Source organism: Astatotilapia calliptera, chromosome 11 (genome assembly GCF_964374335.1).
Source record: "Astatotilapia calliptera chromosome 11, fAstCal68.1, whole genome shotgun sequence".
Taxonomy (NCBI): Eukaryota; Metazoa; Chordata; class Actinopteri; order Cichliformes; family Cichlidae; genus Astatotilapia; species Astatotilapia calliptera.
Window position 1 is genome coordinate 29,770,797 of NC_137432.1, and position 13,111 is coordinate 29,783,907.

Genomic DNA, 13,111 nt, shown 5'->3' on the forward strand with positions numbered 1-13,111 from the left:
CAGTGAGAGACTGAGATTACCGAAAAGCACCACTGAACGACACAGGAAATCATTCCTGCCTGTGGCCATCTCCCTGTACAACGCATCCACTTAACACACTGTTTGCTGCTACAGCTACACATGTTTCTTTTCCAAATATTTATTTATAAGTGACTTATGTATGTATGTATGTATATATATGTATATATTGTACTATTCTTAGTTAGCATATTGTCTGTCTTGTCTTAATGTTGGTTTATAATGGAGCACTGTAACAAAAAATAATTTCCCCCAGGGATCAATAAAGTATTCTGATTCTGATTCTGATTCTGATTCAGTTACACAAGTTGACACTAGGTGGGAGTGTTTTCAGGGGTTAGTTTGTCCTGTCTCTGAGCAGGAGCGTTTTCATTTCATGTTGTATGTGCGGTGTACTACCTGTGTTAAGCTTTGGCTTCCAATCTTTCACCGTGCTGGTCTTGATCCTGTGACTTTCTGAATAGATTAGTATAGAATGAGTAATCTATGCTCAGAAAACAAATGATTTAGTATGCATACTAAAAAATGTCTTTCTAAATCACCACCCACAGTCACACACCAGAGGCTGTAAATTCACATGTAACACTCAGGAGGCACAGTGCAAAACATAAGATCCAAAAATCATTAAAGTATAACCACAAACTAACTGAAATAAAGAATATTAATAATCAAAAACATAAACACTGAATCACCAGACTCAGGACCATGACAGTAAAGATGGAAACCTTACGCACTAAAATGAATTTAAAACAAACAAAAATTAGAGCAAGAAACTCTGATGTACGAAAAGTAAACTGTATTGAAAATGTTGGTATTTTGCTGCTGCCTGAGCTTCTTTAAGGCAGACTCAGGTGTGTGTACAACTATCCTGTGTTCTGAGTAATCATGGACTTTGTTTAACATGCATGTTATGATGTAGTTCATATGAAAACTCATACTATGGGGTTGCATTATTAAATATAGGATGAGTAACTTGTTGAATGATATATACATTTTTATTACATTCTGCCTTTATTATTGCTGCCTGCAGTTCAGACCTGACACAAACACACTAATACAAATAATACTGACAAATAATATTGAATATTGAAACTGAAACTCAGACCTGGCACCCATGGAAAACATTTAACATGTTGTGAAATAAGAAATACAACAATAAAACACAAACTATTGAGCAGTTCAAATCATTTGTTGTGCTCATCTGTCACTACAAGGCCTTCAGACGGTTAGATAGTTTATTCCAAAAATGCATTACATCTTCTTGGCTGTGGAGAATAGATAGAAACAACTACATTTGATAACTGGAAATTTACAGGGCACTCTCATATAGTACATGAGATTACAAAGGTTGCACATCCATCTGCCAATGGAACAATGCATCATAGCTATGCAAGATCTCCCCCTTAAAAACAGAAAAAGCGCAGATTTGTTGATCAGTGGTATCTCTGTTTCCTGAACTCTTACTTCTGACCAGCTCCCTGACCAACCTCACCTGAGAAGTTGCATCAGATGTGGTGCAGTGGACAGAGCAGTGCTAGGTGGCATTTAATTGAGTGAAAAAGGCTCTCTGTGTAGAACCTCTGCTCCACACTCCTAAATTTGCCCTCCCTTTTGTTCAGTAGACTGTACTGAGCAGATGGCTGGAGGCTATTTTGTCCCAGTAGATAGTAGTCGACTACTGAGTTGTTTAAATCAGCCAAAAGTTGTCAGAGCGTAAAAGCTATAATAGAACTGTGAAGTAAGAGTGCTTGGCATCTCTCCACTATCAACTCCTTGAATGCTCATTCACCCTCAGCTTTCACCACACCCCTTTAAAGAGATTCCATCATGTAAAGCATGCTATTAGGCTAGTTTGCTTAGCTACACAGTGGTTATTCAATGCATTTCAATAAAGACTAGTATAACAGATAACTGATTTTTTTTTCACATTAGTATCATTTAACTGCCAAACAAAAAATACAAACAAATCTTACAATCTTAAGAAAAAAATCTTATCTATTGGATCATTTTCAAGGTCAGCATCACTGACTCTTTGGAGCTGTGTTAATGACATCATATTCTGAAGAGCTGACGGTTCTACCGCTCAGTGACATATAAGTTCTGTCCTCTTCTTTTGGCTTCACATTCTTCCGTACTTTGCTGCAAAAAAAGAAACAAATGAATTATTTGAAAGCATGCTATAAAAAACCTCAGTAGGCTTTCCATTGTGAACATACTAACATACCAAAGGCATGCCGAACAGATGACACTGACACTGAAAAACACACCAGCGAGGACCCAAGGAACGACTCCACTGTAAAGTCCACAGTGCATTTCAGACCCTGCCATGAGAAATAAAGCCATGGACATTATATTCCTAATCAACTAATACTTAAGTTACAAGTAATTATTCTGGCATCATAACATGGATCAGCTCCAACAGAACAAATCTGATCATTGACAACTTGTTTGCTTGTTTGTTTTTGCCATAATTAATAGTATTTATGGGTACACTTGAGACCCTGTTGACTATCATGGCCCTTGACAAAATCTTGCACACTGGTAGCATCAACTTTAATGCTTTAATTTATAAAGTATATCTATTATATGTGTTAGTACTACAGCATGTCAGTCACATTGGTGTTTGTTGGTATTGGACCAAATGAACAGCACATTCTAGTGTCTTAAACAAAGTCTTAAACAGTATAGTCTGGCTGACTTAAGAGATTTAATACTCTACAAATTGTAGAGTGGTAAGCCAGTCTTGATTCCTTTTTCTTTAATTTGTGAGGTTAACTGTTGATTCATTACTGACCATAGATGTGAGTGTGAATCAATTTTTCTCTGTGTGTTTGCCCAGTGACAGACTGCAGAATTTGATAAGCAGAAGAAAATGGAAGGATACATTTTTCAAATTTATGAGACTGATTGACAGGTAGCCCACTGAGTTACCACTGTGAGAGGATCAGTCAAAGCTCCGCTGAATACAGTTTAGAAGACTTAGACTGTTACTTAATGTTACATATACGTTACAAATACACATTACTCAATGAGGGTAATGTATTCTGAATACTTTGGATTAGTTAATATTTTATCATGCTTTTTACAACTACATGAATGTACTGTTGCTGTGGAATTTATTACTATTACTGAAGGATACTCGCCATACCAATACCAACTAGATTTTTAAATCATAATATAAAATGAGTAACAGTAGGAGATTAGGTAAGGCTGCAATTCTGACAGCTATCTCGTATAGAAAACTATTCCACCTGTATATAAAACAGGTCCGCAGCTCCGAACTGTAGTAAAGGGACCTCTGGCTAATACGTCGGTTCTGTGTCGGGCTCGTAACGGAAAACTAGCTTTACTTTGTGCTCTGGGTCAACTTTGCCAGTGAGAGACAGGCGATGACAGGCTGCTCCAACAGAACTTATTGTTTCAGAGAAAAACACGAACACAGTGTACAGTCGAATCTTAGTAGCTTACTTACAACTGGGCTGCACTGCCCATGAGGCTATAATCTTCAGGGCTATGCATGTTACACTCTGCTCATATTGCTTTTATATATAAATACATTTTTGAACAATAAATAAAAAAATATTTTGTCACGTCATTATGCGGGCTGCAAGTAGAGGTGACATGGGCCGCGAGATTGAGACACAGGCATTAGAGCCTCTTAATGTGTCGTTTATTTGGGTCTCCACCGGTGTGGAATTACCAAAAATAGAGAGGGGACAGCCTAACATATGAAACAGGAAAAGACCGACATGTAATCCATTTATTTCAACAAAGTAACTGTATTTGGAATACCACCTTTTTAAATGGTAACTGTAACGGAATACAGTTACTCATATTTTGTATTTTAAATACTAACATCAGTACATTTATTCCATTACTCCCCAACACTGTGACAAGACAAGCAAAGACATTTGTGTTTTTTTATTTGATGACTACTCAAAAAGCCCGGCATGTATTTTCCAGTTCTAATGATCCTAATCTTTGATGCTGGGTTATACTAATGATATGTAAAGCAGATGTGAAATGTGATATTTACACTGAACATCTATTTGAATGCTGCTGGAACGTCCAACTCCAATCTCATTTTCAGCCTTGCAGAAAAATGATCGTCTATCTCTGGAGACTTGAATGTTTAAACTAGTTCCTGTTCCGATAAATGTCTCCTGGTCTCCATCAGCTCTGTACCAGGTGTAGTTCCACACTGCTGGGTTGGCATTACTGCTGCAGGTCAGACTCACTTTGCTGTTCTCTGGTACTGGACCAGAAGAACTGACTGAAACTGTAATGTTTTTAGGTGAATCTGAAAAATGAGCAAAGAAACATACAAACTGAAATGTTAAGACAGTTTTCCTTGCAGAAATAGTGTTTATAGGTTGGGTACAATGTCTTTAAAATATATATTTTTTCCCATTAAATTAATAACTCATACACATCTAACACCAAACAGGAGAGAAGGGAGCAAACCGCACACATTTACTCTTTTTTTTCTTTAATCAAGAAAATTTGTAGAGTGATAGTAAGAAGTTGCTTTGGCCCTTTCTTTCTAAATACTGATGTATCCAATAAAAATGATTTTTCTTTGTCTTTATATTGACTGACTGAACAATGCAACTTACAGTCACTTCACCAACTTTATACTTCTTTTTACTGAGTGTCAAAAACTACCCATTCATCATCTTCCAGGGGGGTTGGAGCCTAGCCCAAATGCCACTGGGTGAGAGGCAGTGTACACTGACACAGACAGTGATTCTGTCCTGTGGGCAATTTTAGAATCTCCAGTAAACCTACCCGTCCTTCTGTGGGTGGGAAGAGAAACACCACATAGAAAGGCTCCAGCCAGATGGTGGACTTTTTGATACTTCTTTTTCTCTGTGTCTTATTTAGAGTTTGGTCCCCATGGAAATGATAAATGCCCTGTTTCTTACATACCACTATTCTACTCAACTTAAACCGCTTCATACAACATGCCTCATCCATTCACCTAATTTATGTTTAAGTGTTTTCTAATTAAAATAACATCGAAAGTGTTTTGTTCATCAGATAACAGCTCATCTAAATATCGTTACCCGAGGATATTTGGTGTGCAAATTGGCTCCAGTCTGCATGCCAACCTTCCAAATAGTAGATAACCTGCTCTACCTTCTGAGCTACACCAGGCACGTGCGAGGAAGGGCTTGAGCACCTGCCCCTTTCCTGATGGGTGTCCCAAATGCCCTTTTCTTGAGGCAATTGTTTTATGTGTGTGCGTGCGGAGTCCTGCCTGTGCCCCTCAACAATAATATTTAACTATTAATGACAGTTTTGCAAAATAAAAGATCTGGCTTGCATCAGTCACATGACTACCATTAACCAATGATAGCCCCTGACGGCAGAGCACGTTGGTTACGAGCCGGTAACCCTACCCCTAACCTTAAGTATTCCGGATGGGTGAGAGAAAAAGAAGTTAATTCGGCTTTGGTGTTGTGCGCATGCGGCGCGTCTGCGCAGAAACATTGGGTAGGATGTTTTTTGAGGCAGGACACACACTTTTTGCTGTTTGGCCCATATGACAAGCTATTTAAGCCACGAGTTTTCTACGCGAGTTTTCTAGCACGTCTGCTTAAGAAATGCCGTAAAAAACACTGTTTAATGGCATTGACCTGACAGAATACCGTATTTTACACCAGGAAGTGGCGTCTTAAACGCCCTTTATGAACGGCAGAAAAAAAATGCACTTTTACCTGTCTTTGAACGCCGCTCAGCAAAAAATGGCGTTCAAAGACAGATTAAAAACTGTTTTTTTTTCCGGTGTTCAGTGTCAGCTGTGAAGGTGTTTAAAACTGTCACGGCTGCCGAGGCGAGCCGTGTGGAGTTGGAAGAAGGACTCAAGATGCAGGCAGTGGATGAGATACCGGTGGTTTTATTTACAGAGGTGTAGTGGCAAACAAACAGTGGGGCATAACAAATAACTAAAGACACCTAAACTGGGAGAACTAAAAATAACAGACCTGGGAGCATACGACAACGGGATGAGAAGCAGAGAGACGCAGACGAGGAACAGGACACCGTGGAACACAGGGTAACAGACTGACACGGAGTTACACAGACGAACCGGCAACAGGCAGGAGAACACACAGGGGTTTTTTTAGTTTTTTTGTAATACAACTGGGATTTAAAGGGTTAAAACAACGAAAATATAATTAAAACTTTATATGAATATTTCTGGGAGAAGTAGTTTTAAAAGACTGACCAATTTAAAGTGAAAAAAAAATTATTTAATATTTTTATTGCACTTTTTGAGGAATGTACATTTATTGTCCTTAGGTATAAAGGTGGATGCATTTTTCTTAATGTGCTCCTGCAAAAAAAATAATGGCAGGTCAAAATGAATGTTGGTGCCAATCTTTGACCCATCTAAAGGCCTAATTATAATAACAATCAAATATTACTTCAAATGTTCTTTTTGGAAAATATTTAGTTTTTTGGGGCTAAAAAAACAGGGCGCTCATGTAATGAAACTGGGATTTAAAGGGTTAAAACAACGAAAATATAATTAAAACTTTATATGAATATTTCAGGGAGAAATAGTTTTAATAGACTGACCAATTTAAAGTGAAAAAAAAATGAATATATAAAGTTTTTATAGCACTTTTTGGGGAATGGACATTTATTGTCCTTAGGCACAAAGGTGGATGTCTTTTTAAGGACCCTCCAAGGGAGGCTTGTGATGCTCATCTTCCCCATATGTACATATGTATAATAAAAATCACTATTTTGACATCTACTGAGGACCATGCAGTCGTTTGTCTCCTCCTCAAAAACTCGAACCTTGACAACAGGGGAAACGTAAACTGAGCACACTCACATACAACACAGGCCTTCACAATAAAACAGGAAACTCAGACACATGGAACCAGACAAGACATTGAACTAAACAGACAGATTCACAAACAGATGGGGTGACACCATAGACAGACAGATACAGACGCAGACTGAATATAACAGATAGAACTTAAACAATCATCATCAAGAAAATGATAACGAACTAAAAGCGCTGAGTCACCAACCCAGGACCATGACAAAAACGCTGTTTTCTTGAAACTATGCAGGGCCTTCCCCATGGCATTAAACTGCATTTCTTACGCCATTTCTTAACCAGATGTGTTAGAAAACTTGCAATATTTGGCAGAAATGGCTTACCATATGCAGAGCTGTAGAAGAAGCAAATTAAATGGGAGACGCAGACTGATGCAAAAAAACCAGTAACCAGGTGTACAGCGTACACCTAGTATGACAAATTGAAACAGATGAGCGTGCTGTGTGTGCAACAGCGCGACAAACATTACCTGTCTTTTTATTAACTGCACAAGTAGTGCTGGTCATTAGCTGCCAGCTAACTGGGTAAAGGTCTGTAGCTCTGTCCACCGTTTTAGGGAACATATTTCGTTTTAAAGTAAGTTACAGGGCTTTTCCTGCCTTCCTGGAGGGCTTATATTTCACTGAACAGAATCTGACACGCATATCCAAATAATTATGGATTATTATAATTATGATTTTTTTTAAAACACACCCTATGTTATTAAAGAAAATACATTAAGAAACAAAATATATTAGATTTACATTTCAAATATGACAAAATGCTGATTTTACAAAATTATTGTATCTTTACAGTTTAAACATTTAATAAACTTTCTGCCTGCACAGAGTGTGCAGTCAAACAAATTGAATCCTCATAAATACATTATTTCATGTTTATTACTTGTTTATTTTTATCCCTTTATTATTATAGCACTAGGAATAAATAATGAGGGAATTATTCTGGATCAACACCATGATGCAAACTTGTGGCCATAGTATATACAGTATTCTGGAGAAGGTTTTTTATGAGTATAGATTTTTTAAATTATAACTCATGATGTGATATTGTCCAGACATGCCCTGTAAGGACATGAGGAGGAACCAGTGTTAAAAGGAGTTGTGTGAGGCAGTGGATCTCTCACCAGCTACATTAAAAAGAGCACAGGTATCAATAACACATGTACCAGCTGTTCCACTGCAAAGGTATTCAAGTATAATAATAATAATAAACACAATGTTTTGGTTCTATAACATTTTCTATCATTACTTTATTATAGAGGTACAAGAGTTGTTAAGTGTGGATAATTAAATAATAGATTAATGCAATAGCAAAGTGTGCCTTGTTGTCAGATGGACAGCAAGTGGAGAGTGATAGATGAGAAAGAGTGATTCACAGGCAGAGCCTAGTTTATTTCTCACAATTTTATTGCCTTATGGTTCCAAGCGCTGTCACCAATCTTTGCATTTTATTATTATTTCATAACACTTGCTTAATCAGCAACCATTTCTCATAAGGACTTTTTACAGTCTCAGACCAACACAGCCCTGCCCTCCAGCACTATCAGCAGCAGGAGCAGCAGTAACCCCTCAACAACAACATTGTACCCATCAGGTAAAACATGGGCTAAGTTTGCTTTGCACTGTCCCCACCTGATGACAGTGATATAGTATGATGATGTTCCAAATATTAGATTCCTGATGGTTGGTGGGTGTGGCTTCAGCCTGGTTCTATGTGCCCCTTTTTAACTTTGAGCACCGCCCCTTTAAACATCTCTGCACAGCCCTGAGCTACACTCAACCTCACCTCCCCTGAGCTACAGTCCCACTTTACCCACTTGTGTTCATTATCCATATTTAATGAGTGTGTATTTATTGCCTCTATCTACCCACATTTCTTTGTTGCATTGGACTGTTGAATATTCATTTTCTCACTCACATTTGTCCTGGTTTGCATTCAAAGACTTTATTGGCTACCATCTGGATTTTTCTGCTACACCTGAACAAAGGTTGATTTTTTTATTTATTTTCTGTGGCCTGAGTCTGGAACTGGGGCCTCATTCTCACATCACATAACAGTTATCTGAATTTTGTTTTTTTTAATAATTCTGTTTTACTGGTTGTGTATTCACAAAACGAATATCATAACTTGGGGAAAATACATGATAATATATATAGTAAGTGAAACTCTGAAACTGAAAACTGCAAAATGAAAAGCAACTGTCAAATGTGACTGACTAAATGAGAGAATAAATAACAGATCTAGATAACTGTATTTATTACTAAATACATTACTACTACTATTTAAATGTTATTACTATTTATTTCATTTGAGAAGAGAAAAATAAACTCACATGAAATATTAGGAGTTAAACTTGCTTCAGCAGTGACATCAGGGCTACCATCTTGTTTCTGGTGGACAGCAGTGCAGGAGATTTTATTTCCATGATGGAGGTGAGAAGCAGTGAAACTCATAACAGAGGTCCTGACTTTAGTTTTGTCCTGATTCTCCTGCAGTGTTTCCTGACTCTGGCCCAGGTTAGGGCTCCATGTCAGAGCTGGAGGATGAGACCAACATGGAGCTGGAGCAGAGCACGTCAGACTCACTGAGGCTCCCTCCTCCACCTCCAGTGTGGATGGAGTCAGAGTCGGTGAGGGAGGATCTTGTGGTGGGAAGAAATATTTTCATCAGTCAATAAACAAATGAGCAGTAATTAATTTAAGGGTTGGTTTTTTTTGCTCTGTTAAATCCAATAAATTCACAATGTCAAAGTCAAAGCAGCTTGACTCGTGTCATTTATTCACATGAATTGTCTTTATATGGATATAAAAACTTACCTATGAATGAAATATCTACACCAGCTTGTTTAAAAGTGTATAACAGTGCATTATTACACTCCAGTTTGAAGTAGTATTTACTTCTTTGAAGAAGATTTGCATTATTGAAAGTTGTGGTGCAGTCTTTCTTTGTTAAGTCTCCTCTCATTTCTTTAGTTGCAAGCAGTTTTGCAGCTCCATTGTCCCAATATGCTCTACATGTATGATCTAACATGTTTTTATAGCTCTTCTCTACGTCAAAGAAGCAGGGGATGATCACACAGGATCCACTCACGACATTTATATTCTGTGGCATTGTGATCCCCCACGTTCCACCTGAAAAAGATAATGCTTTTAATTTCATTACAATAATTTGTATATTGTACTACAGTCGATTCCATTTTTTCTACTTCTCCAGTTCAGAGTCGCTAGGGATCTGGAGCATGTCCCAGTTGGCATGTGGCAGGAGGCAGGATACACCCTGGACCAGTTGCTAATCTGTTACTGAACTAACATATAGAGACACTCATATACTCAAGTCCGGGCAGTTAACAATCACTAGTTAACCAAACCCTGTGCACATCTCTGAACTGTGGGAGGAAGCCAGAGTGCCCTGACAGAACCCAATCAGACAGGAAGAATATGCAAACTCCACACAGTACACAGTGTCCCCATTCAATCATACTAATAGAATTCTATTTGGATAATAGTCAGGGCATGTAATCAATAAAGTAGGAATATTAATGAAATTGAAAGGTAATTTGTTCACTTTAATATTATGAAAGACAGACATCACAGCTTCTTTTGCACTCTGACTGAATTGTTAATGGAACGTGCCACTACAGACCATAAAGCCAAGTGACAAAAGTAAAACTGCTCTGCAAATACTTTCCAGTTTGAGCACCAGAGTGAAATTAAAAACGTATACAAACACATGTGTAAAGTGAAATAACTAAATTTTTTTTTTTTTAAAAAACCTACATGTTAATATGACAAAAAATAAGAATTGTAGTTTAAACTTTAAAAAATTGTCAAATGTGACTCATTACATGTAGAATTGCTTTATTCTAAGCCAGTATTAGAGAGTTCCTACAGAAGTAAACAATATTGCTTGGAAATTGTATGTTTTACTGGATATTTTAGGTCATATATTCTCAGAAAGGAAGACCTGCAGTTGACTTTAATCATTAAGACAATCATACATCAAGGAAATCAATTTAAAAGGAAAAGTTTGTATATTTATCAACATTTAGGAGCTTAAGTCTTCCATTATGTTTTGCAAATCCCAGAGAAGTCATGATTGCAGAATAACTAAAATCATTACGTTACTAGCTGTTTTATGTCTAATTTGAACAAAGTCAAGAAAAGTCAGTCAATAGCAGTGACATTATTTACAGTAGAGGACAAATAAACTTACTTGAAATATCAGGAGTTAAACTTGTTTCAGCAGTGACATCAGGGCTACCATCTTGTTTCTGGTAGACAGCAGTGCAGGAGATTTTATTTCCATGATGGAGGTGAGAAGCAGTGAAATTCATAACAGAGGTCTTGACTTTAGTTTTGTCCTGATTCTCCTGCAGTGTCTCCTGACTCTGGCCCAGGTTAGGGCTCCATGTCAGAGCTGGAGGATGAGACCAACATGGAGCTGGAGCAGAGCACGTCAGACTCACTGAGGCTCCCTCCTCCACCTCCAGTGTGGATGGAGTCAGAGTCGGAGAGGGAGGATCATCTGGCAAAAAGATCAGTCAATAAAGAAATGAGCAGTATTTCATTTCAGGTTTTTATATGCTGTGTAAAATCCAGTGAATTCACAATGAAGTCAAAGCAGCTTGACTCGTGTCATTTATATAAAAACTTACCTATGAGTGAAATATCTACACCAGCTTGTTTAAAAGTGTATATCAGTGCATTATTACACTCCAGTCTGAAGTAATATCTAGTACTTTGAAGAAGACTTGCATTATTGAAAGTTGTGGTGCAGTCTTTCTTTTTTAAGTGTCCTGTCATTTCTTTAGTTGGCTTTAGTTTTGCATTTTCACTGTTAAATGAAGTTGAATAAATCCAATATGCTTCACATGAATCATCTAAGTTATTTTTATGGTTCCTCTCAACATCAAAGGAGCAGGGAATGGTCACACAGGATCCTCTCAAAACATTTATATTCTGTGGCATAGTGACCTCCCATATTCTACACAGTGCACCTGAAACACAACACAATGAATTGTAAAAAAGAAATGCAAACAGTAATTTACAGCAACAGTACAGTTTTAATTATTGCAGCCTTTATCCAGAGTTATCACTGCTGCTAGGACTTCAGTGTGTAATTCAGGTACAAATGCTAAATATTTTTACTGTTAAATATCTAATAAATGGACACCCTTTGTAGTTTAGTAGATGTTTCATGTTAAATAATAATCTTTACATGATGCTGATTGTCCTTCACTCACCCTGCAGCAGAGAACTAATGAGAAGTAAAGTCAGAGTTCCAGCCATCTTGTTACAAAAAAGTGAAGTTTAAAGGAGTCTGAAGTTTGCACAGGAAACAATTTACATGATTATTTGTTAAACATTACCAGTGACAAGCTGTTATGGTGAAAAGTGAAGTAAATTATTTTTTTATGTATTCTGTTAAAACTCTCAAATGATGTTTGAGAATATTTTTAGTGCGTTAGCTCAAGATAACAGTGTAATACAGCACATTTTTTCACTCAGTAACAGGGCTCATTATTATCTTTAAAATATGTGACAATGACAGTAATGGTAATTTTGCAAAGCCCAGCGTTCGCATGTAACTACTGTCACTACGAGGATAATTATTCAGCCTCAAAAAATCTGCTAAGATACCAGCGTAGAGCTCTTATTTCAAAAAGTTATGTTCATAAACATGATAGACGAGAGAAAAAGAAAATCCTTCACATTTTCCCTGTGGAACTTTTTCCTCGACAAATATGATGTTTAATCTAAATCGCAGTGAATCAAAGAATGATAGAAATGTTAGCTTTGCATAAAACCTTGATATTTCTTCCATATTTAAGATATAAAAACTTACATTCTTACGAGCTTCATAGAGAAGTCATTTCCACATATGTGAGGTTTTTTAAGAACTGTTCAGGAAGCGATGTAAAAAGAGGAAATAACACAAAAGTATGAGTGTCAATATTAGATAGATGCTTTTACCAGAAGTGGCTGTTAACAGTAACACCTTCTTTTCTGACCATGATCTCCACAACACGTCTTGCACCACTGAATGTGCTGTAAACATTTCTATTCACTTAGTAATAATGTTCATTATTTGGCTGAAGGAATAAAGTAGATTAATGTTTCTATTTTCTAAACAAGAAATTGAAAGTTAAAAACAGTAACAGTGTGAACTACACAACATATTTGATCTCAGTGTCAAATAGTCAAACAATATGTAAAATTATGTACTGTGTTGAAGCCA

At 37.1% G+C, this 13,111-nt stretch overlaps 1 protein-coding gene across 1 annotated transcript; it reads right to left on the bottom strand.

Annotated features, from left to right (window-relative positions):
- Nucleotides 1-991: 991 nt before the first annotated feature.
- Nucleotides 992-12,162, bottom strand: LOC145431913 (sialic acid-binding Ig-like lectin 7). The gene is made up of 8 exons (XM_080308274.1): nt 12,117-12,162; nt 11,529-11,870; nt 11,087-11,398; nt 9,691-10,005; nt 9,207-9,515; nt 4,055-4,318; nt 2,243-2,339; nt 992-2,157 (listed from the first exon to the last, which is right to left on the bottom strand). The coding sequence occupies exons 1-8, from the start codon at nt 12,160-12,162 to the stop codon at nt 2,040-2,042; spliced, it is 1,803 nt and encodes a 600-aa protein (XP_080164400.1). The 3' UTR covers nt 992-2,039.
- Between the last annotated feature and the right edge of the window lie 949 nt (nt 12,163-13,111).